Source organism: Lethenteron reissneri, chromosome 43 (genome assembly GCF_015708825.2).
Source record: "Lethenteron reissneri isolate LAM-NWPU_2019-01 chromosome 43, ASM1570882v1, whole genome shotgun sequence".
NCBI lineage: Eukaryota > Metazoa > Chordata > Hyperoartia > Petromyzontiformes > Petromyzontidae > Lethenteron > Lethenteron reissneri.
Window position 1 is genome coordinate 1009357 of NC_083821.1, and position 27038 is coordinate 1036394.

General features: G+C 49.1%; 2 protein-coding genes across 3 annotated transcripts in view; both read left to right on the forward strand.

Moving 5' to 3' along the window:
• Positions 1–14409, forward strand: part of LAMA2 (laminin subunit alpha 2) — a 97956-nt gene extending 83547 nt beyond the window's left edge. The window contains 15 exon segments of the mRNA XM_061569562.1: positions 616–760; positions 1355–1496; positions 2409–2420; positions 3493–3613; positions 4060–4239; positions 4684–4832; positions 5187–5363; positions 5851–6157; positions 6598–6710; positions 6868–7057; positions 7410–7568; positions 8726–8879; positions 9514–9650; positions 9863–10085; positions 10855–14409. Coding sequence (XP_061425546.1) covers positions 616–760; positions 1355–1496; positions 2409–2420; positions 3493–3613; positions 4060–4239; positions 4684–4832; positions 5187–5363; positions 5851–6157; positions 6598–6710; positions 6868–7057; positions 7410–7568; positions 8726–8879; positions 9514–9650; positions 9863–10085; positions 10855–11009 — 2364 coding nt within the window. The 3' untranslated portion in view covers positions 11010–14409.
• A 1385-nt stretch (positions 14410–15794) lies between these two features.
• On the forward strand, positions 15795–25379 carry LOC133353405 (serine/arginine-rich splicing factor 6-like). 2 transcript variants are annotated; one of them, XM_061569657.1, is made up of 6 exons: positions 15795–16022; positions 18754–18872; positions 20155–20267; positions 21383–21588; positions 22647–22751; positions 23166–25379. In XM_061569657.1, exons 1-6 carry the CDS (start codon positions 15916–15918, stop codon positions 24391–24393), a joined length of 1878 nt encoding a protein of 625 aa, XP_061425641.1. In that variant the 5' UTR covers positions 15795–15915; the 3' UTR covers positions 24394–25379. The 2 variants fall into 2 exon arrangements, with proteins under 2 accessions (XP_061425641.1, XP_061425642.1); XM_061569658.1 differs by having other exon boundaries at positions 15960–16022; positions 18754–19562.
• The last annotated feature ends 1659 nt before the right edge of the window (positions 25380–27038 follow it).

Below are 27038 nucleotides of genomic sequence, written 5' to 3' on the forward strand. Positions count from 1 at the left end.
CCCCCCCCCCCCCCGCCGCCCCGTGTGGCCGACGCGTGGCTCCACGGATTAAATTGTCTCAAATGCTCCACTTCATTTCGCGTGGACGATTCAAGTACCCGGTGGCTTTTGATTGCAGGCCATAGCCCATTTTGAGCTGTGCCCTAAAGTGTCCTTCCATTCTATTGTGCGGTGCATCACTCATTATGATAAACGTTGCAAGCCTTTGACCAAATCACCTGGAATGCTCCCCAATCTCGTCAGATCTCGGAAGCTGAGCAGAATTGAGCCTGGCCAGTGCTTGGATGGGTTACCAGTGACCACCATGCAAGGGATGCTGTCACAGCGCCTGCGGGGCTGTGTGGTGCGTAACAGAGGGCAGTACGGCAACATCCATCGTTGTGCCGCATCTAGCCACGTCTGTGCGCCCCATACACAGGACTCGCCACCGACATTATCCTTGGTGGAGAATCGAACTCGGGTCACCGGGTTCATAGGGCGGCACGCGAAGCACCGCGCCGCCACTCCCGCACAGCCTCAGCCGCGTCGTGATGTGACTCTGTTTGTTGAACTTCGTTCGCACCGCACGTAGCCAACCGTGCTAAGCGAGCGCTCGTGCCGCGTTGCCGCCCGCAGAAAGACTTCCTGTCGGTGGAGCTGGTTGAGGGCCAGGTGAGGGTGATGTACGACCTGGGCAGCGGCGTGGGCCGCATCAGCACGAGCCGTCGCTACAACGACGGCACCTGGAAGTCGCTCAACTTTGGACGCAACGGCAAAACCGGTGCCTCCTCCGCAGCTCGCCGCACTCGCGCCCTCACCTCCTCACCCTCACCTTCTCACCCTCACCTCCTCACCCTCACCTCCTCACCCTCACCTCCTCACCCTCACCTCCTCACCTCCTCACCCTCACCTCCTCACCCTCGCCTTCTACTCATCACCTTCACCGCCCCGGGCCCCGCGCTCCGGGGGGCCCCACGCGTCTACGTCACGGTGTCGGATGTGATCCTTCTCGTTTAGTTTGAAGGCGTAGGTAGGGGGGGCCCACGTGGTGCGATTTGCCCCGGGCCCCCCACCCCCCCTATGACTTGGCCTGCCCAAGCCTGCTTCACTTCTCTGAACAGTCTGGATAGTCATTCACCTGTGTGGTTCCAAGCGCGTGTCTGTCCACGCTTCTTTACTCACGTTTCAGTTTTTGCTCTATATTTTTCGGGAATGACCGCGTCTCTGAACGAGGCAGTACGCGCCGATTTATACAGTGTGTCAATCCGGCCGCACGTTGAGACACTACACAGTTCGACACGGTGCGGACGCGCGCACCGCGTGAACGCGTGCGTGCGTCACCGGTCGTGCGTCACCGGCCGTGCACCCCCTCCAGGGAGGTTGCGTCTCGTGGACATTCGCGACAGCAAGCAGACGGAGGAGATGGCCGGCTCGTCCCCCGGGGGCGCCACCGGCCTCAACCTCCAGAGCAAAGACAAAATCTACATCGGCGGCATTCCCAACGGCCACAACGCCAGGTGAGCGGCGATCTCCCCTCGCCCCCCCCCCCCTCTCCATGCCCCGTCGGCGTCGCGGGGAGCACGGTGTGCGTGCCGTCCGCTTGCCTTGCCCCCTCGTGCTTCGCAGTGACACAGTAAGTGCCCCCCCCCCCCCCAATGGGACTGCCCGCAGTGTTTAGTAGCAGGGGTGCCGCGATGCACGTGGAATGAACCCGTCACTTACATCACGTGCAAATAAAATAAGTATAACCCGTAAAAACAAAGTTTTTCACTATAAATCCTTTATATGCGTGGCAGCGAACTTAATATAAAGGATTTAAAAATATATTCGCCTGTGGAGGACGCGGGGATCGATCCCGCGACCTTTGGCATGGGAAGCGAGGGCGCTACCAACTGCGCTACTCCACCACGGCCTGTGGAGTTCTTTTGAATATATGTAAAATATATTTTTTTTGCCTAAAAGTGTAAAATTTTGGGAATTTTTTTTCACGAACATTAACTGTCTGGCACAACGAGTCTGTGTGGAAAATGTCAGCTCGATTGGATCAGTGGGTTAAAAAACGACCGAAATATTTGCACGGTCGTAAGCAAGCACGCAAGCAAGCAAGCGAACTTATTATAAAGGATTAAAATAAACGTCGATTTGTTGCACTTGCGATTCTTACACGTATGAACCTGGCATCACCCCAGTTCGATGCACGGTCACGGCTGACATATCCGAAGCGGTCCTGTGCACCCCATCACATGAACGGCCAAATGAAAATGAACCAGCGTCTGCATTTCACCCGACCTAGGTCGTCGTCGTCGCCGCGTGCGTTCCGCGATGTGCTGTGTGCGCTGTTGTCCGTGGTTGTTTGCTGTGACTCGATACTCACGATCTGTGTTGCTGTGTTTTTTTTGTCTCCGTTTGGACCGCGGTGCTCGCCTCAGTGTGCGCGTGAGGTAACGACATCCGATTGCTGTCGGTCACGACACTCGATTGCCAACGCGTTTCGCTACCACGATCCTTCCCGCCGCCACGATCCGACACTCGGATCTTGTCGCATCTTCCTCGAGCCGTGCTTTCTTCTTTGGCTGCGCCATCTCGGAAGCACGCTTTCTAGACTCGTGTAACGAAAATTTTACGCGTTCGGCAATAACACTGTCTGAAGAGAAGCAATAATATTATAGGCAACATTTCAGGTAATGACCCTTTTTTAGCTCTTTGCTCTGAAGAAGGGCCTGTGCCCAAAACGTCGCCAATTCCACTGACCACCGCGCCTACACCTCGACCAGGGCCTTCCGCAAAGCACCGGGACTGTCCCGGTCAAACGGGGACAGCGTTCGGCAGCCGCCTTCGCAGCCGGTCGCGGTTTAACCTCTGCAGCTAACACTGTTCCTGCACTGCCACCCGAGCCCGCAGGCTGCCTGTGCATGGCTAACAGCCACCGCATGTGACGCAGCAGCCTCAGCTTTGAGCAGCCGAGCCCTCTTCTGTCGCTGAGGGAGGCCCGCTGGCGGGGAGAGCCACGGGGGTGGCACGTGCGCGGACCCCCAGCCCCGTGTCGCGCGTCTCTCCCTCCTGTCGCCACCATCGCGTGATATTCACGCCTCCCGTGCAGGGTGTCTCAAGGTGCCCTGCTCTAAATATAGCTGGGGGGGGGGGGGGCGCTGATGGCAGCTGTCCCTATGAACGGAGCACCAGGCAGCAGCTGAGCATTGCTCTGCCAGCAGGGGGCAACATTGCTAAGTGGATTCCCAAATAAGTGATTTGCGGGCGGAATATGCAACGTGGCGAATTTGAGCCGTGACGCCGGCAAAGCGTGGCCAACACTTTTTCAAATGACGTCCCGGGATCTTGAACGTCCACCGTGAAACAGACGCGCTCTGGATTGACGAGCAACCGATAACCGACCCGCAATCGTAACCAGGGCGGCCCGTCGGGTGCACGCCACAAGCGGCGAACGCGCGACGGCCACCCGCGGCGCGAAGGCCCGAGTTCGAGCCGCTCGTTGTGTCCGTGCGTGTGGCGCAGGTCGGAGCTGGCCTCCCGCAACTTCGCGGGCTGTTTGAGGGACGTGGAGATCGCGGGCAGCTTCCACGGCCTGCTCAGGAGCCAGGATTCCCTGGGCATCCGCAAGGGCTGCGCGCTCGACGTGAGGACAGGGAACGGTTGCTGCGCCCCGTTGCTTTACTGCATTCCCACGCACGGACTGTGTCTACTATCTCGACATTGTCATCATCATCATCATCAGCCATGGTCCATAAATGCCTCAAAGTCATTGCTCACTGCCCTCCGACGCCACAATCTATCTCATCTCACTTCTGATGTCATCGCTCCATCTCGCATATACAGAGATCCCCGTATAGATTTAAAGGATTACTTGACCGTACTCCACCATGCTTGTCAGTGGAGGTTGCTAATGGGTGCTGACGTTTTGTGACAAAGAATCACCGGCTTGACTGTCCCGTGCTCCAAGTGCCGCCCCGTGTCAGAACGTCCGACCACGTGACCCACGTGTTCCTCTCTGGTCTCTCGGCCTGCACCCCCACCCCCCACCCACCCCCCGCCCCCGACCGCCCCCCCCCACCCCCCGCCCAGGCGGCGCACTCGGTGAGCCTGCAGGACAAGGGCTTCGTGGAGCTGCCCTCGTTGGAATCGGCGACGCTGGGGGTGGACGCCGACGTGTCGCTGTCCTTCAGCACCCTCAACAGGACGGGGCTGCTGCTGCTGGGCCTGGGCGCGGGGCGCGTGGGCAGGCCGCGGCGTCAGGCCACCGCCGTGAGTGCCGGGGGGTCTCGCCGTGACGCGGCGGTTCACGGCGGTGTGGGGACGAGGGCCGGGATTGACGGGAAAAAATAAAACTTGTACCAGTTCACGGCATTCTACTGCATTTCCAATACATTATATACCACGTGGTATATTCTCGTGCGTTTAATATACATTGTGTACTACATATAACAATTACCATGCCAACATACTAGCCTTAATTATCACTCGTAAGAAGAGGTGGGAAACCCTTTCCTTACTAGGAGCCGAATAGGACTTTGAATGCCACTGGCACGCTGCCACACACACACGCACGACGACACGCACACACGCAGGACCGCACACACATGACGACACAAGACGACACATGCACACACACAACAACACACGCACACATACTGGATGTGTCTATGCTGGGTGTGGAAAAAATAAGTCCGCGCCGCGTGTCTCCCGTAGCCACACTATGCCGTGATGCTGCTCAACGGGCGCGTCATGTTCCACGTGCAAGTGCCCGACGGCTCCCAGGCCTTTGTGTCGGCGCAGCCCTCGGCCGGGATCTTCTACGACGGGAAGGACCACTCGCTCACCGTCTCGCGGCGCAAGGGGTGAGCGAGATCGCCTCTCACCTCCCGAGCTTGGCACCAAACTCCCGTGACCTCAGTCCGAACTCGCCGACCCTCCAGGAGACTTTTAGGCTCAGGACAATTTCAGGACTAACGCCACATCCCCAAGGCCAAAATCATAGATGAAAGCTGAGACAATGTTGTGGACTAGCGGTTACTTGTAGGGACATCAGAGGCAGCTCTGCGGTGTGTTTTCTAGTCGTGTCACGTGCCGTTCGGCACAATCTCCGATGTTTTTCTCCACATGCTGGGAGCTTGTTCAGGAACTGATCGCCCCTGTGCAGGTAGCTATAGACACCCGTGATCACCTGTCGCTCCTCACGTTGGCTTCCTCAGCTTCATCAAGGTGCAGGTGGACGAGGACAACTCGGAGGAGACAGTGTTTGCCAGCACCGCATCCGTGCGTGTGCAGAAGATGTACGTGGGGGGCGTCCCACCCTCTGTGCCCCCCACTCTCCTCAAAACCACCCAGTCCTTCCAGGGCTGCATCCGCAACCTCATCGTCAACTCTGTGTGAGTGCCGCCCCCGCCGCACCGTCTCCGCAACGCCCTACAACCGCGCCGCAACGCCACGATCGCACGCGCCTGCACCACCACGCTACCAAGCGTCTAATCAACATTACCACCACCACTGCCATCGCACGCGCTCCGTGCCATCGTTTTACAAATTGAGGCCTAAACCGGCTCTGCGGCAGGAGGCAGGTGGGATATTTGTCCCGGACCCCTTATATGAGGGGGCTTCAGAAGGCAGCCTTTCAAAAGGCCGAGGGGGGTCTCAGATGGGGCATCATCCGACATTTTGCCTCCAGTCTCCCAGACACCGTTCGGTGGCCCCTGCAGTGCGTGTGGGACGTGTGCGGCGTGCCTCCTGCGCGGTGTGCCGTGTCGCACGTTGTGTCGGCACAGGGTGGGCACGGTAGCTAGTGGGCTCGCTATTGTCCCTGTTAAAAAAAACCTCGCCCTCCCCCTCCACATCCCTGCTCCTCTTCCTCCTGCGCAGCCTGGCAGACTTCGCTAACCAAGTGACATTCGACAAGGCCGACATCGGGAAGTGCGTGAGCTTCGAGCCCAAGGAGGGCGGCACGCGCGGCAACGAGAAGTCGGCCGAGCTGGAGCCGCTGCCGTCCTCACCGCGCGTCACGGCGTCGCCCCCCGTGGCCGGCGCTCGTCCCACCCGGGGCCCGGCTCCCGGCAGCTACCCGGAGCCCGACGCCCCGCAGAGGAAGCCCCCGGCCAGGCGACCGTCCACGCCCGTGGCGCCGCCGGCGGTCGTGGCCACTGCCGCGCCGCCCGTCACCGCCACCGCCGTGAGTCCCCCGGCTCGTCGCGCGTCCCCCCGTTGGGGTCTCGCAGGGCCTCTGGTGGCTCCAGGCCGAGGGCCAGCGAGTCTGGTGTCAGCGTCGTTGTGCACTCGTGCCCACGGTGGAGCAAAGGGCTGTAAAGCGTAACCCAGCTGGTCGTCTCCAGGCTTCTGTCCTCTCTATAAGCTTATAACAGTGATGTCATTTATATTAACAGGGAGGCCTCAATGAGTCCTCCGATACATCTTGTTAGAAACGGCCCTGCAATTGGGGGATGTTTGGAGAATTCCATAGAGGATTGATTTGCATTTTGGAGGAAACCGAAGTAACCGGAGAAAAATCCAACTTACGGTCGGGGCGGCAAAGGTCCACACAGAATGGTTTACAGCCCATGAGCGGCTGCCCTCATCTAACGGTGGATTGACCATGCGCCTGCGATCCCGCAGGGGCAGTGTGCGGCTCACGTGTCGCCCGTCACGCTCGGTGGAGCCAAGCAGTTCGGCGTCTCGAGGAACAGCCACACGGCCTTCGCGTTCAACGACACCACCGTCAAGAAGGAGTGCGTGCACACGCGCGCCACGGATGCCGCACACGCCTTTTGTAAATTTCGGCAATTTCCGTCTCTCTTGCGAATGGACCTCTCCCCGATCCCTGAGTTCTCGCCTGGTTACACGAAACGAACTTGAGACCTGAAATCCCCGGCCCTCCGACGGCAGGTTGGTGATCTCGCTGGAGCTGCGGACGCTGGCGAAGAATGGGCTGGTGTTCTACATGGCGCGCATCAACCACGCCGACTTCTTCACGCTGCAGATCAAGGAGGGGAAGCTGCACTTCAGCTTTGACCTGGGCCGGGGAGCGTCCACCAAGCACATCCCACGCACCGTCAACGACGGGAAGTGGCACAGCGTGAGTGCCACCACCCCCCCGCCCCCATTGCTCCCCCGCCCACCTAAGCCGTCACCATCTCTCACGGTCCCGCGATGGAACGAGACACCCAGTACCTGCATTCCAGTTGATCTCATCCCTCCGTCTCCACAGTGGATGTGGACCTTCTGTTTTCTTCGTTCATGTCCATGTGTACAATCTACGTATCGCAGGAGGCAATTTACGCTTGTTACCATGTAGGCATTGTGCGGTCGTGCCCTTGTATCTCTGCCATGCGTTAACGCGTCGTTCCGCGCATTGTTCGGCACGACGCCCGACGTTTCGCCCCAGGAACTGACTTGATTAAACGACACGTTCCGTCTCTTATTCGCAGGTGCGGATTACCCGCAAGAACGAGCGAGCTTCCCTCACCCTGGACAAGACGTACGGGGTGACGGTGCAGGGCCCATCCAGCGCCACCATTCTGGACGTGGTGGGGATGATGTACGTCGGCGGCGTCCCCCAGAACTACACCCTCCGCCGCATCGGCAACGTAAGGTCGCCCCCCCCCCCCCCCCCCCCCGGTGTCGCTGCGGGTTGGTGAATGTGGGATGTGGGAGTGTAGCCGTGCGGTACAACGGGCTTCACCGCTGTGGCCTCCGCTGCCAACAACAACAACAACAACAACGTGGTCTCGCAAACCTCCTTCCTGTACTTTATTTGATTTTGCTTTTGTCAATTTTGTGATCCAGGTCACCTGTGCAATGGGGCTTTCTTGGTCTATTTTGGGTTCTCACACGGTTACACGATTTAACACGTAGGCTTTCGTGACCAATATCATCCATAATACAGGTTTTATTTGTTGCGGCTTTGCTCTTCAACACACTGGTGTGCTGCACTAGTGGCATGTTCTGTTTCCGTGACAAACCTTACTAATTTGCTTTGGTGGGGTTTAATGACACATTTATATATTTACGCGATCTAATCCAAAAAGTTGTATTATGGATGGTTAAACGAATTAACATGACTTTGAAGCCCTATGACCACCTGTGTGTGCATGATGACCACCCATCCAAGCATTATTCAGGCTCAAAGCTGCTCAGCTTCTGAGATGTGATTAAATTAGGCCCTATTTCGGGTGGTTCGGTCATTGGCCACACAATGGGTTCAAATTTAATTATCTGAGAATAAAAACAGTCTCGACAATGATATCAACCACCCGGTCCCCCCAGTGACTTTTCACAGTTTATCTTTCCTCAGTGAATGATCATCAGGTGCAGTCGGTGTGTGCAGAACACATTGAGACATGCAGGCCAGGCAAAATGTAAGGCAGTGGTCCTGGTATCAAATAATATAAAAGTGAAGTGAAGCCATTTCCATGACAACATCTCTCGTGATCTTCCGACCAAAAGCGACATTACGTGAATTCATTTCGACCATACGTGACGCAAGTTTTGTGATTTTTATTTATTACATTCTTAAATTGACATGATTGCTCTCATGGGAATACCTTGAGTAAAAACACGTGTACATTTTTCATGTTCTCAGTTTTTCCGATGTTTTTATTTTGTACTTAAAAAATGTTTCTTAACATGACAATTTGAAATGCTCACGCGATGAAACTAAATCAGATCCGAAATAGGTGCGTACAAATTAAAAAATCTGATATCAGGTTGAAGAATGAACACCCTGTGTCTGTTGCCCATGCAGGTGACCAACAGCATTCCAGGCTGCATCAAAAACTTTGTCATGAACGGCAAACAGCTGGACATGGACAAGCCGACCTCCAGCTACCGCGTGGAAGTTTGCTACGTCAATCCACAGGAGGGCTCTTATTTTGACGGGACTGGATATGCACAGCTGGGTAAGCCAATGCCTCGACCTTCAGGCACCCTATGGCTGATGGACATCGTCTATTTATTTGCTTTGGCCGTATATCCCAATTCTGGTCTCCACATCACTGCATGAGACGAAGAATCCAGTCACAGCAGAGCAGTGCAACCCTTCGTGTTATACAGCGGCCCACGGAAGCGGATATCACAGAGTTACTGCTGAGATCCCATCAAGTGATCACTCTTCCATACATAGCATGACAGTCAAATTGATGTTGTACTTCTCAGAGCTGGAACTTATCCAATCTGAGTGCAAAACCAAATGTTTGTGATGTGTTATTTTAGTTCAGTCATTGGTAACCAGGCGGAGACCATCAACTCTAGGGCAGTGATTCACACCTCCGGTTACCACGGTTGGCTACGTATGGAGCGAAAGAAGTTCAACGTACATACATAGAACTCGCCACACTCAAGAAGGCGGTTTAATGACAGGCGATAATCTGGATTCGAGCCCCAGATCTCAGTGGCACCGGCTCAGCACTCCGACCTCTGAGCCACCCGGCCGCCTGCATGGCTGATGGAGGTTTCAATTTGGGTGAATGCGCGCACCCGCTGTGAGATTGTCACTCTTTACAATGTGACCGTACCTCCTGTGATCTCTTTCAGCCGAGAGTGCCTACAAAGTCGGCACGGACTTTGAAGTCGTTTTGGAGTTCCGCTCCGTGCAGAGCAACGGGGTCCTGCTCGGCATCAGCCACAATAAAATGAGCGACGCCGTGGGTCTGGAACTTGTGGACGGCAAGGTACGTGTGGAATCCCGAGCGCACATCCCTAGTGTACCACAGCGCACGGTGATGCACTCATTATAAAAATGCATCTCGATGTTGGACACATTTCAATACGTGGCAACAAAAATGACATGAACAAAGCTGAACTTGAAAGAAAACTATTTTTACAAATAACATGGATTAAGGTATAACTAAGATGCCCTCTATTAACCACGCTTCCCCCACAGCTGTTGTTCAGCGCCGATAACGGACCGGGTCGGTTCACGGCCGTCTACGATCCGGGCACGGGCGGGTCCCTGTGCGACGGACGCTGGCACGCCGTCAGCGCCAAGAAGATCAAGCATCAGCTGGAGCTGCGCGTCGACGGGGCGATGGTCACCGCGCAGTCGTCCGTGAAGTCCTCCACGTCGGCTGACACCAACCGGCCCGTCTACCTGGGCGGCTTCCCTGGTACAGCGCTGCCCCCCGCGCTCCGCACGGTCCCGATGCTCGTTCACATGAGGAAGCACGGAGCGATGAGATGCGTGCTTGGAACACGAGGATTATGGAGAATGTATGCGGTTAAATCCGTAATGTCGACTGTTAAGAAAAAGTACGTGGGCTTGGGCAGGAAGTGTCACTGGAAGGGATTGTGGCCGGCGGTCGAGGCTAACTAAGGAATGGCAGCCAAAGGGGTAAGAGTTCACTCCCAAGAGGACGTCTTTCATTTAGCAGTGCATTGGTCATGGCTGATGGTGACAATTGTAATGAAGAAAAGAGGTAAGTTTGGGCAGGAGCAGCATATGGTCGGTGGTCGAAAGTAATGATGGAGTGGTAGCCAAAGGAGGGAATGCTCCTGAGACGATGCAGAGATGGAGCCAAGAGATAATCTTCCGTACAGAAGCCAAACGCATTACTTTATCACAAGACTGAGGCAGTTAGCACCGGCTTAAGAATGTCTTGATTCACTGGTGGATAGATCCTGACCAGTGATGATGATGATAAATGGAGGGGAAACATGGCCAGGATAAAACAAATACACAGACAATGCAAAACGTGTGCAAATTAGACTATTGTGTACATGCGCATTGCTTGCTTGACATAGACCACGGGTAGAATGTGTGTCGTGTGTACTGTTCCCTAAAATAGCTTGGTCACCGAGTCCTGAGCGAGGAGCAGCTTGGCAAGAGAACGAGCGTGCACGCGTGGAACGCTGCCATTCTCTGCCTTTCTCTTGCAGCCGACTCGGTGCAGTTCGCGCTGAGCAGCAAGACGCCCTTCCAGGGCTGCATGCGGCGCCTGCAGTTGGTGAGGCCCCAGCAGACGCTGCCCGTGGACCTCGCCAAGGCCGCCAGCCTCCGCGGGGTGCAGCCGCTCGCCTGCCCCTCGCAGTGAGGACGCCGACGCTGCTGGGCTCGGCGCGGGCACAGGGCGGCGGGGACAGCGAGGGCAGTGGCGAGGATGCTCGCGGAAAGTGCGCTCGCTCCGTCGCAAGCTGCGCATTTTCCAGGACGCCGCGACAACTCACATTTCACTTAAGCAGAATCGGAGAATGGCTCACGAAGGCTGCTGCGATATGGCGATACTCCGATAAATCGTACGATTTAAGGTCCACGATAGTCCTATCACCCGTTTCGAAAGTATCATTATTTCGTGATAATAGTTGGTCATGAAGCATTTTAGTTTGTCAAGTTGCAATGATTAGAATACTTATGGCAGGTTTATGCTGAATAATTTTACACAATCTTTATGCGTACTTTACGCACATGAAATCACAAAAACAGGACTATAAAAATTCTCAATACAATATTGTATTGTATCGTGGCAGATTCTATTGTGGCAACCGTAGTTTTTCTCAAAACTCTGGGCCAAGACTTAGCTGCAGTACACATTCTGTACTGTATTGAGGCCAGGAGTGCACAATTTGGCAAAATGTCCTGTCATTGTAAAGTTTGTTTGTGAGGCAAGATTATTACATGTAAGTGCGCGTTTAACCAATTAGTCTTGAGTATTCCCAGAAGCAGAAAAATTGACAGTTTATTTTTAAACTACACTTGGAGTTTCAAAAGCCTCAGTGCACTCATGTGAAAGGCTTCCGGGAGCCTGTGGCATTCTCTCAAGTGAAATGAAAGTTGGTCTTGTAGCTCGACGGCTGGAGAAAGATTTCCTCACAGCTGCCTCCTCTCACCTCTTCCTTCCAATGTGTTTGCTGATACCACTTTCTGACAGTACCACATGTAATAGTTGTAGAAGTGCAGTATTAAAAATACTTTTTAAATCCCAGAAGTCAATGTTTGAGTTGATGAGTTAATGATCACGTCACCCTGCTGCTGCTCTATATAAGACCTGGAGCCAGAGCAGAGCCTCACCTATTCTGGCGAATTGCCCGATGATGTTGGATGCAATTACCAGCGAAACGTCGTACTCAAAAATTGTAAATGTTGTGGTTTCACGCTTCAACACACCGGTGGGCTAAAGCAGTGAACTATTTGTCTTTTGTCAACGTGACACTTTTTTTACTGATTGGCCGTGTCGGGTGGTGGAGGGTTACGACACATTTATAAATAACGCGATCTAAATCCCAAAACGTTGATTATGAAGTCAATGTTTGTGGATTGAGTGTAATCAAAGGGGTGAGCTGATCACGTCGGCCAGGCAATGGGTGGGCTCCGTTACTGAATATGAACTTCGAACAAACAATGCCGAAAGCTCGACTGCAGACGGAACACAGAGCCTTCTCGATTTTTAATTCAGGTGAACAAATATAGCTCTGATAATGTAATGTTTGGTCAAAGAACCTCTCTTTTAAAGTGTTCTGGTGAATATATTTGAAATCAAAAACATTTTTTTCCAGCTATGCAACTTTTTTTTTTATAAATGCAATCACCAATTTCCAGCCAGTCGATATTGGAGAGGTCCCTCTCAACGTCGCTAAACCAAAATGTGTCATCAGTCGGAAAGATATCAGTGAACAGTTGCATGAAACACATTGCAAGTTTCCCTACGTCATTTTCAAGTCGTGCAACTTGAGAAAAATGTTGACCGAAGGTGTTTTGTGAGACTGGCCGCATGTCAGCGTGTGTATCACAACAGTATTAAAAGCATAAAAGTATGTACGCAGTGTTATTTCAAAGAACGTGTATCTGTATAGTTTCCCCCCTTTTGCCGAGTTCGGTTAGACTTGGATGGAGTTGCCTCGCTCTGTGGCTGTGCAGCCATGCAACCCAAGTCGGTTGACCTTGACCTATGCAACAAGCTACGATGCTACAAATGCTGCAAATTCCCAATGGAACTGCATTCTTAACGAACTGACCAATCTCAACACATGCCCACTGCATTAAGGTGCGCAGGTTTGATCACATTTCTACATCGTTAGGAAAAATTGTAAATCTATTTTTTGTTTCAACGCACACATTTGAAGAGTTTTTTTTTAAGGATCGTCCGCTTCTTTTAACACAATTCCTGAGCACGCAAAGGCCCAAAACCTCAAAGAGCCAGCAACAAACAGCACGATCAACGCTGTAATAGATAAATGTTAAAACCTTTCTTGAATTGTTGAGGTAGCTGCTCTGAGAAATCGGATCATTAAAAGTCCAGGTTTTGTCAGTTGCGCAATCGACTCAATTGGGATTACACACAGCGCCCGTCGCCACCAACTGGCAGACTAACACCCCAAGTCACCCTTGCAAACTGAAACGAACCTGGTCTTTTCACCTATCACTTGGTTAACTTGAATACGCCACTCAAGACTATGCATTTACAAGTAGTTATTCCCTTGATCTGGTATTGTGAGATATATTCTTCTTCCCGTGATGTGTCCAAAGTTTATGCACCTCAGAGGTGGCAACCTTAAAACCAAACTGAATGTAAATGTGCTTCTGACTCATAATAGCACCTGATAAATGTGGTGCATCTAATCAATTGTTAGACAGCCATTGCTGACTTGAGAGAGAACTCAGTGAGAACCAATGATGTGGCCTTCTTGTCTGCACTGGACATGGTGATTCAGGTTTATACCAGCTCACGACTGAACACTTTAACGTGTCGGCATCAGTTATTCCGTCCATTCAGGTGCACAAAAAATCCATCTTGGGGAACTTCACGGAATGCAGAGGAGGAACCCTTTTCGGGCTCTTCAAACACCACCTCTCTTTGTCCGCACACTCAAGACCTCAATTGCACATAACTCGGTGCTCGCAAAAAATGTAGGGTCAAGGCAACCACCAGTGGGGTCTTGGTGGGGTGTTTTTGTATTTTCACCCTGTTCTCATTTTTGAAGGAGCTGTTAGTGTGGCACTTATGGATATGACTAGGCGATAGGGCCCTACCTCAAGCAGTGGACATTTGGCATCAAATCAACACTGATGCAACCCCAAAGGAGCTGCTAAAAAGTCACGTGGTAGTCGCTTCCAGTTTACAAGTGTACTGAAAATTGTGCGGACGTTAAATTGACAGCACCGTGGCGGTTTAAGTGCATTCAATTTGCTCAAGCCATACATCATGACAGATGACGATCGTTTCCATGTTGACAGTGATTTAGAGCAAAACTGAGCAAAATAAAAAAAGCCATTGTGTTATTGAGTGTTGTCACAATCACACGGAAATCAACAATACTTGAAATAAATTACCAAGCAATGCAATTTGATGACTCACCTATTGCTACAACGCTTTTGTAATGAATTAAAATTAAAGCACCCTTCCCTTAAGATGCTGAGATCGAAATGAGACACATTCACTATTTCACAAACACAGTATCGATTCGTTGAATAAATCCCCGTATTTTATATCTGCAAAAGTCTACTGTCTACTTATTTGGCATGGAAGCGTGAGTGTAACAACGCATTATCTCACGAGTCTTGTCTAGAATTGCTGAATCGCTTAATAGTCGAGCAAATAAAGGGCATGAATACCATTAACCCCCCCATATCCGGGGCTCTGGGCTGTTACCGTTTCAAGGGGACCTCCTCGTGTTGTTTATCAATTGCTTCCCTTGACTGTTGCCACCACCAATGGAAAATGACGAACACTCCGATGTTATTCACCGAGGTTATATCAGTTCTAGTTTTTTAAATATGATATGTGCATTGTGAATAATAAATCAAAGAAGAACAAAACAATGTTCACGTTGGTCCATAATTGATGGTGATATTGTTATAGGCCAAACAAGACAGCGCGTTCTGGGAGTAAAGTAGGGTTCTTAGATGTATTGCATAGTATCGATTTAAAGCTTTCGTGACTGCAGGGATTCATCTTCCTGGTTCTTTCGGTAAAGTCACGTGGAAGGGAAATAATAAAATAATAAAAATATTACATAATAAAATGCAATTCTCACGACGTTTCGGCCACAACGCAAGCAGCCGTCCTCAGGTGAGGAACAGGTGAAGAACAGGGCTGTCGGAAAGACAGACCTCACAGCTGAGCGAGGAGCCCCTGAATCTCGCATAAATTAACATAAACTCAACATATACTGCCACAAATGTAATACATGAACATGTATTATACATGAACATGGAATATCCAAAAAAATTGTATACTTTTGTAATGTTGGCCGAGCTAGAGGGTGAGGTGTAGCTGCGCCAGACATGTTAATCTATTTAAAGTTATATATTATTAGGTTTTTTCGGTAAAGTCACGTAGGTAAAAACATTATAAAATAAAATAAAAATCACGACGTTTCGGAGGCAACACATTTTACTTTTTAACGTTTTTACCTACGTGACTTTACCGAAAAAAACCTAAAAATATGAATCATTGCAGTCACGAAAGCTTCAAATCTAGAATTATACATTATTATTTTATGCGTTCATATAATCGCGAAAGTACAATCGGCCCCGCCCCCCTCCCTCCCGATACGTTCCATTCATTGGCTACCACATTCTGATGAGCCCCCCTCTCCTCCCCCCTCAACTTGCTTTTAAGGGATTACATCTTGAATCATTGCCTCACTTGATGCAGCTAATCTGGCTGTGACGGTCCCACCTGATGACGGAGACTTGTGTTGCCTCCGAAACGTCGTGATCTTTATTTTATTTTAATTAATTTTGATGTTTTACCTACGTGACTTTACCGAAAAAACCTAAGAATATGGATCCTTGCAGTCACCAAAGCTTCAAATCTAGAGTACAATCGGCGATTATGTTAATTGCCGGGTGACGTCACCGGCCGATACCGCGCGGGGGATGCGGCAGTGAGGGGGGGGGGGCCTCGCTTTGTGGCAGCAGCAGCAGCGGCGGCGGCGGCGCTCGCTCGCTCCGCGTTTCGCTCGAAAACTCCGCCAGTTCAAAAAAAGGGACACGTAGAGATGGCTCGTCTTTACCTGGGCAAGCTGAGCTACAAGGCGAGCGAGAGGGATATTGAACGCTTCCTTAGAGGCTTCGGCAAGATCGTTGAGATTAGCCTCAAGAACGGGTGAGTCTCAATTCCCCAGTTCACATCGGCGGCCGCCATTACGCGCTCTCGCCCCATTGGTCCGCGCGTCGCACGCGCCCGCGCACAGCCAATTGGGTCGCGAGACCGTGCGGCGATTCGTCCAATCGGCGTGCGAGAAGCTCGCTGCGCGCTTATCTGCGCTGGGAAATACGCCCGCAGGCTTTTCATGTTCCTCTAGGCCTCCCGCGAGTCCAGAAATGTTTATTACAAATGTATCAAAGATTTAAAAATAAATGTATATCACAATAGGTTTCCCCTTTCTGGCAATTAAACAGTTGTGTTAAGATGTTAAAACACCAAACTGAAACCTTTTACAGGGACTCAAGGCTACATTAACCACATATACTTGTGAAAATACAAACAAAAACATGCTCTTAGATATGCATTTGTTTGTATTTTCACAGGTATATGTGGTTAATGAAGACATGATTCCTTGCAAAAGGTTTTGGTTTTGTGTTTTAACATCTTAACAACTGTTTTATTGCCAGTAAGGGGAAAACCTATTATATTTTGATTCTGGCAAAGGAGGGCCCTTGATGAAAACAAAATCACGTGGATAAAATCAAAGTGTCCAGCGACACAGCAAAGGAATGGAAATTCGTTCGAGAGGGTCCACGTCCCACAGGGAGATGGAGCAATGAAATCGGCCTCGTGTGTGGCTGGAAGCTCCGCGTGGGTTGTTGCGCACTCCGGATCAGCCAGCAGTAGATTAACCACGGCTCATTATGAGGCCCCAGTGGGACATCGTAAACAGTGGTTCGTTTACTCCTGAATCGGCTATTGAATGGTCGAATGGAGCCAACTCGGCGCGTATGGAGCATTCGAGGTGAAGCCTCTGGTACGCGGCATAATCCGGTACTGAACTTAGCTTTTGAAGCTATACAGACTATACAGTTCCCCCGTGTTTCATGTGCATGGTCGTTTTCAATATACGTCAATTATTCGGGGTTGATATACATCATTGCACAAAGTGTCACTTGATGAACGGAAGTCATCGGACTGCGAAGTGACCAGGAAATGATAGTAGAGCGATGGATTTTTGAATCTGCGTGCAGAGCTTTGAAGGTTATTCACTCCTATTCGTGGGGGTCTTGGTAATCCAGGTTTCTCCCACATCTAGGATTGCCCATACATCTTACTCGATACAGGACCCTCCTAAAAATAGTCTTGGCTCGGTGAGGTTTTTTTCTAAGTAAATAAGTTCTACTGTATTGTTACGAGGAATTTTCGCGTCTGTGCTATATAGCTTCAGTGTGTTTTCTGCACGTGGAGCGAACGTCGAACACGATGCGGGAACAACACGCATTATTAACAACCCGGAAACACAGAGAGAACATTGATATTGTAGCCTGAGTTCTGGCCATGTTAATGTGGAATTTCCACCGCGGGTTCTGTACCTCCAGCGGAGATGTACACCGCGTAACTATAGCACCATCAAGTCAATGCTGCCCATTGCCAGACCACACTCGTGCGCTCTCAAACCGTCAAAGGAACTCGAGCCTTTGATTTTGGTCCTGCCTTAATATGTAATGTGTAATCTACATATGTGATGGTTTCGGGACTGCCAACAAAGCTGGACAGCCCTCGTGAAACACGTGTTCATGTTTAGATAAAATATTGCAGCATGTAAGTTTGACTTGTAAGTGCGCTCGGCTATGTTATGCAATTGATTTCATTAACATTCGCTAACTTGAAATACGTATTTCAAATCAAGCCTCAGCTGAATCGGGTTGCTGTTTTCAGGAGGGTCCGATTATCGCTGCCTGGGCCATTTTATGGCCATAGATTTTGAATATTTTCGTGCTGGAGTTAATAGCGGTGCCTGAAAACAAAACATGATTATTTTAGCCCTTGAGCCTGAGCATAAAGAAAGTTTGTATTTTCAATGTGTATAAATGTATGCCGTACAAATTTCAACTGGTTGACTGTAGGGCAGATAGGGAGTTGGCTATTTAAGTCTTCAAAATGAAGAGGCCGTCAGTCAGTTTGACTGAACAGGGTAAGACAGAGGCGTTGCAGACATTGGGGCACATTCAGAAGGAGCCACCACCGGTGAGGTGGAAAAAACTTTAACTGGTAATGATTTATCGTCAAATTAATCCAGTGAAATGTATCAATCCAATGTTTTGTATGCTATTACATAGCACACTTGCATTGCCCATGTAAAGAAATTGGAATCACTTTCAGCGCAACTGGAGTCTAAAATATTTGGAAGTGAATACTGTTCCTCCAGATTGGTTTTAAATTATTAATCAGATTTTCATCCAATCACAAGCCTTTTGGCATCATATGGTCCAATACCATGTGACACTAGGCTCTAAGAAAAGCTGTCTCGGGTGTGGAACAATCAATTTCAAGGACAGTGAATACATTATCAGAGTTGTGTTTTTTGTTTGCATTCCGACCTCCGGTATTGTGGTCAATGCGAACATGACTCCTTGTAAAAAAGGTGTCAGTTTTGTTGACATAAAAGTGTAACAAACCAATTATCGTATTTTGCTACTGGCAATGGAGGTTCCAATGGTGTTCTTTGTGAAGGTTATGGTTACAATATACATCCGAGGTTCGAGATCGTAGTGCCTAAGAATTTTTTTCACACCCGCAGTTTCTGGGACAGCCTCGACCAAAATATTTCATCTCGACCCCATGTGGTTAACGAGGCGAGCGCTGCTGTGTCTGTCCTTCAATGGCTGATGTGTGCTGTTCTCAGGTATGCATTTGTGGAGCTTGAAGATGGCCGGGATGCGGATAGTGCCGTGTACGAGCTGAACGGCCGCGACCTGTGTGGGGACCCGGTGGTGGTGGAACACGCCCGGGGGCGGCCGGGAGGTAGACTCACCGCTTCCTGCCCTGGAGTAGAGAAAACAACTCGCGCCTGTGTTTTTCCTCGAGTGCAGTTAAAAGTCTACTGAAAATGCATTGTTTATACTGCTGAACTGTGTTGATGAGCGGTTGTTTTTAAATGTACATTACATATATATTGCAAATGCCTTACACAGTACTTTGTTATATTTTATGGAAATGTATGTTTTGCATTTTAAAGTGTTTCTGATGTTCTTAAGACCACGGGTTATTTCAATATTGGATCTGTTATTTAGAAGTAACAACTAAATATTTAACAATGGTCTATTGCCTAGTTAATATTTATATCCGAGTTAACTCATGCGGTGGTTCCTTGCAAACACTGCAAATGATTAATTATAGCTTTAATATGATCTTACATAACCCGTCATCCAGTCTACTTAAATAATTTACCCGTGCTCTTGAGCTTTTCTATGAATTGTTGAATGTTTTCTCTTTAAACTTAACCACCGATTTAACAAAGTCGTCAATGTTTTGAATCAAGAATCTCTAAGATGCCTGTTCCAATGGCCATGGCCTTACCTTACCAACCAACCAACCAACCGCACCAACCCATCCACTCCGTACCGTACCAACCTACCCGTTCCATTCCCATGGCCCTTGGCTGCCCTTGCCGGAGCCTCCTCCTGCGGCCTCACTTGCCTTTAGACCCGGTTGGTGAGGAACAGCCAGGTGTCATTTCTGGCTGGTTTGGTGAACTCCGTGCTTTTTCACATACTGCATTACAGTACATTGTTAATTGTTTAGAATTAGCTTAAAACTGTTTTGTGCTGTTTACGACGTAAGTGTAATATGCACGCACACAGTTTTGTATCGTTAATTCATATTGTCTAGTATGCTATATAGAATCAATTGCACTGACTTTGCTCCACACAGTATAATTGCCATATTGTATTTTCAAGATGCATGGTTATGTTTGAGTAATTCTGCTGTTGCTTAAAATAATAAAAAAAATCTTTAGTGTAATTCACAAGATGAACAATATTTAATGAACCAACTTCATCATTAATAGTTGCAATAATTTGCTCAAACAAAACTGTATAATCAAAACAGCACAGAAAATAGTTTTTTTAACCACTATATATAGCTATTTTTGAACTAACTCATGCTTTATACACTACATACAATGTATTTGCACCTTTGCTATGATTGCTATTTTTCACGCATACATATTTATTTGCTATTTTTAAAATACGTCTGCTGTTTGGCATGAATGAGACGCTTTGTAATCTACGTCCACTTGGTGTAGGTGCTTCTTCAATTTTCGGAGGACGCTCCGGACTCTACAGGCCTCCAATCCGCACCGAGTACCGGCTCGTAGTGGAGAACCTCTCCACCCGCTGCGATGCAGAACAGCTGAAGGTAATCGCTCGACTTTGACCATCGCAAATTCTTCACCAACATTTATGTTTGTAACATATTTGTAATTGTGCGGATGTTGCCGTGGTGTAATGGTTTGCAGACTTGGCTTGCCATCCATTGGCCACTGGTTTTGTCTCCCGATGCCCCAGTTGAAACATTGGCCAAGTTTCTTAAATCATGCCTCTCGTGGGAGTCACTTCTGCCAGCAGTGGCACGAGCAACTACTTGCAGGGCTGCATCTTTACCTCTTATTTGTCTTTTTGCATTATGTTGTTGCTTAGATCAGCAACTACCACGTCGGCAGAGGACAGTTTTAATGAAATAAATAGTTTTATTGTACTATGCTGCAACGTCTGTGTTGCCCAACACCTACACCATCATGTCCTGACCATCATGGTGAAGTATGATCAAATAACTCGCACGATCCGGCGTTGTGGGGCCTCATCCAGCAGTAGATAGGCAAAAGGGCTGTATATGTACAATGCAATTCCATTTTATTGTAACTTTCAAAGTGGTTTTATACCAAATTGTGTTTTTCTCTTGTAAAGCACTTGGCTGGATGATAGAATAGACATCTATGCTTTTGAAGGTTACATATTCAGACCTGTATTGTGAGTCACGCATTGTAGTTAATTGGCCCTCTCATGTGGGTGTCCCTGCTCCTCTCCACTCATTTTTGTCCTGGGCCATCTCGAGGTCAACTCCACAGTCCTTCATATTTTAGATCACCACTAAGAACCACCTCTACCAAGGCTTGCCTCTTGGTCACTGGCCTGGTGTTACCATGTTCAACATCGCCTTCCTTTGCGATGTGGGTTTCCTCTCATCTTACGGCGTGCCCTCGCCATTTGAGTCGACTTTCTTTCGTCTTCTCTGAGATGGGCACCATCACTCTTAACTTCCTCCTATTCTAATTTCTGACCCGATTCAGTCTTGGGATCTCAGTAATCAATCTTGCCATCATTTCTATGGTGCAAAAAATACCCATGTATGTATATATTTCTTAGGATATCTATTTCCAATTTTACCAAATCTTGTCGATGTATTGTTCAAATAAAACGTTACGATAGCTCGTGCCTCAATCCGCTCGGGTCGCACCGACAACTCTCCCGCAGGACTCGCTGCGCCGTGCTGGCGAGGTGATGTATGGCGAAGCGCACGTGGAGCGAGATAATGAGGGCTTTGTGGAGTTCCGCACGTTTGTGGACATGAAGCGAGCTCTGGACGAGCTTGACGGCATGGAGCTCTTTGGCCGCAAGCTCAAGCTGAGGGAGGAGCGCTCCAACAGGACGCTGCGCGCTAAACGCCGCAGTCGATCGAGGTTTGGAGTTCAGTACACGACAGAACACTTGCACGTGACGCACACAGCAACTGGCAACACCAGTTGCCGAGCTGGGGATGCGGGGACAGTTAATTTATCCTGATTGCGTGGCTTGTTTAACGCTCTAGTCTGTTACAATCTAAAATATCTGATAGTTATACAGGAAGAAGCTGGATATTAGTATGCCGTGTATGATAGGCACATTTCCGTTATAAGCAAAAACACTTTTTTATCTTATATTACAGTGGTCTGGGGAAGGAGAAGGCTCGCTTGTGATACAAGCCCCGCATGAAAGCACAAACGGCCTTTTTCCCAATAAAGCAGAAATTGTACCGAGGTAGCAGGATTTGAGTTATAGCGATGTCTTCTTGGTTCTTTCGGTAAAGTCACGTAGAAGGGAAGTAATAAAATAATAACAATAAAAGATAATAAAATAATTATCACTATATTATATTATTATTTTATTATGTTTTATTTTTATTTTATTACTTCCCTTCTACGTGACTTTACCGAAAGAACCAAGAAGATGAATCCCTGCAGTCACGAAAGCTTTAAATCGAAATTTGTAGCGATGTGTTTATATCTCATAAGAGTTCATTATTCGGCTACCCAGTCATTTGAAATGGTTATCACGTAATTCACTATTGGAACCACAACAGTTTTGCCACCTCAGGTGGTACCGGCAAGTAAGTATCTGCTCCGGGCCCATGGGCGATAAGGGGTGTGCGTACATCGAGTTTCTGCTGTACCAGCTAGGTCTAGCCTTACCCACTCTGTTATTGAAAAATAAGGTTACTGCTAATCGTAAAGGGCCTGACAGGCGAGGAATATTTGTGTTTATAAAAGCATGGGAACAGTTTTTCTCTCTGTTTCTCATCATCACCAGCAATGATCTATATACTGCTGGATAAATGCCTCCAGGTTTTTTTACTCGGTCACAAAATAGCTTTAAACTTTATCGGCACTTATTGACATCACGTGCGTATATTCCGTTGCGTGCAATATGGCGCACGTGCTGCGGGTTGTTGTGTTGAGCCGGTGTTGATCGTATTGGGCAGGTCACGCTCGAGAAACCGCCGCCGAAGGCTGAACCGGGCAAAACGTTCGCGAAGCAGGAGTGGCAGAAGGGCGCGACGACGCAGCCGCACACGCAGCCGATCCAGGTCAGATCTTGCAGCCGGCATCGTTAACAGCTTCATAAAAGCAAATTGGGGGTCCAAGCCGCACGACGAGTTGGCGTTCACGCAGGGCGTGACGTGCAACGTTGCGACGCATTGTTGGGCACGATAACAACGTCGCACGGCACGAAATATCGTAATGCACCTTGTAGATAACGTGCTGGGAGAACTTGATAGTGGAATATTTGATTATATAAATTTCAATGTTTTTCAGTAGTGTAAATTATACACTTCCAGAAATGTGCATTACAGATTACTAATAGCACTGTTCGAGTTTCTGTAATTAGATTTAAATGCATGCACTTCAGAAATGTTTTTATACATCGCGACGTAAGAATACGTTAAAATCCACCTAATGGCTATCGGGTGCGGCGTTGTGATGTTATTTTTTTCCTTCAGGACTCGTTCACCGGCAAAGCGTAAACGAGGCAGGGACAGCAGGTCCCATTCACGGTCTCGCAGAAAGAAAAGTCGCTCGCGCAGCCGCTCTGTGTCTGCCGGTAAAACAAACGGCAGGAACGGCGGGAAGCGGTCGACATCCAGGTCTCGAACAAAATCTCGGTCTCGGTCCAGGTCTCGCAAGAGGGTCAGGCGATCGCGTTCCCGCTCCAAGTCGAGGTCTCCTAGACGCGCAAAGAATGTGCGCTCTCGCTCCAAGTCGAGATCTCCCAAGCGGGCGAAGAACGCCAGGTCCCGATCCAGGTCCGCGTCCGCCAAGGGAAGGAAGTATAGCAAGTCACGCTCGAGGTCTCCATCCCCAAAGGCCAGGAAATACTCGAGGTCCCATTCTCGGTCGAGGTCTCCCAAGGGAAGGAAAACCAGCAGGTCTCGCTCCAGGTCTGTGTCTCCCAAGAAAAGGAAAAATAGTAAGTCTCGCTCGAGGTCTCGATCTCTCAGAGGACGGAAGAACATCAGGTCTCGTTCTCGGTCGAGGTCTGCCAAGGGAAGGAAAAACAGTAGATCTCGCTCCAGGTCTAGATCTCTCAAGGGAATGAAGAAGAAGGTTAGATCTCGCTCCAGGTCTCCCAAGAGAGGAAGAAATGCCAGGTCTCGCTCCAGATCTGTATCTCCTCCTAAGGCACGGAAGATTGCCAGGTCTCGCTCGAGGTCTAGATCTCCCAAAGCAAGGAAGAACGTGAGGTCTAGTTCTAGGTCAAAGTCTCCCAAAGGAAGGAAAAACAGCAGGTCTCGTTCCAGGTCTCTAAAGGCAAAGAAAAAAGTCGCATCTCGTTCTCGGTCACGGTCTCCTAAGAGAGGGAAGAATGACAGATCTCGCTCCAGGTCTCTCAAGGGAAAGAGAGACAGCAGATCTCGCTCCAGGTCTCTCAAGGGAAAGAGAAACAGCAAATCTCGTTCCAGATCAGGATCTCCTAAGGGTAGAAAGAACACCAGGTCTCGCTCTGGTTCCAGGTCACCCGAGGGAAAGAAAGACAGCCCATCTCGCTCTAGGTCTCGATCTCCGAAGGAAAAGGAAAAGATGAAGCCTCTCTCAAAATCCAAGTCGCCATCACCGTCGAGGCAGAGGTCTCGGTCTCGCTCCGCGTCTCAGACAAGGTCAAAGTCGAGGTCTCCCTCCTGCCCGAAACCTGCCTCCAACTCGAGCTGCCCCACGACCGCTAAACATTAGAAACAATTGTTGGGTTTCTTACATTGGATTTTTGAAGGGGTGTTAAAGGGGGTGTTTGTAATTATTATTATCAAAAACATTTTTACCGTTTCACTTCACAGGTTAACACTGGCATTCGTATGAATGAGGTAGTAATCCATTTATAGTGAACTCCTTATTTTTAATAGATGTTTGATTTGTCTGCATTGAGCCCCTCATGCTTTTGTGAATTGTTTTTTTTTCCCCCATAAGGCAATCATTTCCGTAGGAGCTTGGTTTGTTGCTGTGTTAATGAACAATCTTCAAAAATGACGACTCCAGGGTTGCAATAGATGGCAACAGGGTAATACAAGCATGCATTCTTTCTTGGCTGTGATGTGTGCCCTCTTCGTTCCTGTGAAAGGTGAAAATTATAGTAAGCTGCCAGTAAGTCACGAAATTGTGATGTTATAAGGCAGTCCTTTCACTCGCCCAATTGACAACGAGCAGACATTTTTGAGTGAATGGCCATGACGTGTTTTTTTCGGTACATATGTATGTTGAACTTCTTTTGCACTGTACGTAGCCAATCGTGCTCATCGGACGTGCAGGGGAAGGACAAAAAACTAAACATAAGAACAGTTCTAAAAAAATTGTTTTGAATTTAGATTTAAAAGTCCATAGATCCAGTGGCTTCCTCTTATTGGAAGGAAGAGTGTTCCAGACGGCCGTGAAAGCGCGCAATGCAGCAACCGTCTTTGTTAGATGGTTAGACAAACTCCACTGCAAGGATACACAGAACATAGTATAATGTGCCATGCACATTTCTGCATTAAATTTATTGTACAATTGATGCTATGTCCACCTTGCTAAATGAGAGCTGTGTGGAGTACTTAACCAGGCATATTGCAATCTTGGAATTCCTTGTTGCCAAGAAGATAATTATTGATTTGTATTACAGTAAATTACACCCTTTGCTGTATACTTCATTATTAAAAAAAATAAACCGCCTCCACGTGGAATACATGCTCTTGCTTCCTGATTATGATTGTTCGGAGAAAATGTAAAATGTGTGTGTGCCCAAGAGGTCGTTTTGTTCCTCGAAGGCAGGGCTGCTCGCCCGTGTCGAGTCTTTTGACTTCCACCACGTGCTGCTGACGTCTCGTCGTTCAAGCAGACGGTGCCTGCAGCGGATTCGAAAGCGCTTTTCGGAGTTCACAGAGAGCCACTGAAAAATGACGTTCCCTGCCTCGTCTCCCACATACCGAACGCTCCTTAAAAATCGACGTGTTTTTAGTTAAACTGCAAGGAACCGAAAGTTAGGTTGCGCGTGACGCACGCAGCAGTGGCGGCGTCGGTGACCTCGTTGGGGATGCGTGGCAGTTCATTTCTCCTGACTGCGCTGCTTGCTGAGCGCTCTAGTCTGATGCAACCTAATATATTATCCGAGACAAGCTGGATATTAGTATTCCGTGTATAATAAGCACATTTCTGTTAAAAGCTACAACACATGACAATACAGTGGTCTGGGGAAGAAGGGTAGCTTGTCATACAGGCGCATAAAAACAAAAACACGCTTGCTCCTAACAGCAGAAATTGGTACCGACGTCTGCCATGCGCGGGGCTCCCTCTGGTGAACGCGTGGCAGCGTGGTGCTGCCCAAGGAGGGTGGTGCCGAGGGCGCCTTCTCATCGTTCCGCGAGGTGCCGTGACCAAGACAAGGAAGAAGGGGAGCGGAACGCAACGCGGAGGCGATGCTTCGGTTTTCGCCCCCCGTTTAGGGGGCCCCTTGCTGCTGCCGAGTGGCGGATGGAAATTGGGGCAGGTTAACATCATCGTGATTTGTTCAAAAGTTTTTCGATCTGCTCAGCGAGGCTCTTCACCGTAGAGCTTTTTTACTAATAAGCTCGATGGGTTCATGTTTGCACCTGGGTCACGGTGACCCTAACCCAGTATTGTGTTTGTGGGTATTACCTCCCAAAACAAAGCCACGATGTATATCCATAGCAATGATGATCGTGTCACCCACATGCCACTGCTGCTATCGTCTGTGCTCGGCAGAGCAGCGCTGGTGTAAACAAATATTGGTTTTCCCCCAAATAAATGGGGAAACCAATATTTGAGCAGGTGTTACTGGCTTTTGAGGCTATTATCGCCAAATGTAATTAAAACATGAGTTGCAGTTTGATGTATATGAAAAATAGAGTGTATGGTTATATGGCGATAACAGTTGCTATATTACTTCCTCTTCCTGACCGCTTATGATAATATGAAGTGATAAAAGTGTAGTAAATTGACATCGCTGTAGTTAATTGTCTAACTCGTGTGTACAATCCTCTCCACAAGAGCGTGAGTATTAACACGAGTGCTGTATTAACATGAGCATACAATACACAATGTCTACAATGTTAATCTAATTACTCATCCAGCAGTAGACATCAATTCACTGCTGGATGAGTGAGGGCTTCCCCACACCGTGAGGGTCGTTGGGATGACTTGACCACACGTCACCCACGCTGGTTCATGTGGGTTCGTGAAGGTGGGGAGCATATACATGCAGCGCAACTGAACCATCGAATGGCCCACCACGTAAGCCCGACAGTCCTATGGCAAATCTATTGTGCATGGTGGTCACCCCATCTAAGCACTTTTTCGGGCCCCAAAAATTCCTGCTTCGCTTGCGAGAT

Excerpts from the sequence above, each read along its gene's own strand:
- LOC133353405 (XM_061569657.1), top strand. The coding sequence starts at position 15,916 with ATGGCTCGTCTTTACCTGGGCAAGCTGAGCTACAAGGCGAGCGAGAGG. Across the intron at positions 20,268-21,382 it reads GCGATGCAGAACAGCTGAAG|GACTCGCTGCGCCGTGCTGG; the intron begins GTAATCGCTCGA and ends ACTCTCCCGCAG. Across the intron at positions 22,752-23,165 it reads CGCACACGCAGCCGATCCAG|GACTCGTTCACCGGCAAAGC; the intron begins GTCAGATCTTGC and ends TTTTTCCTTCAG.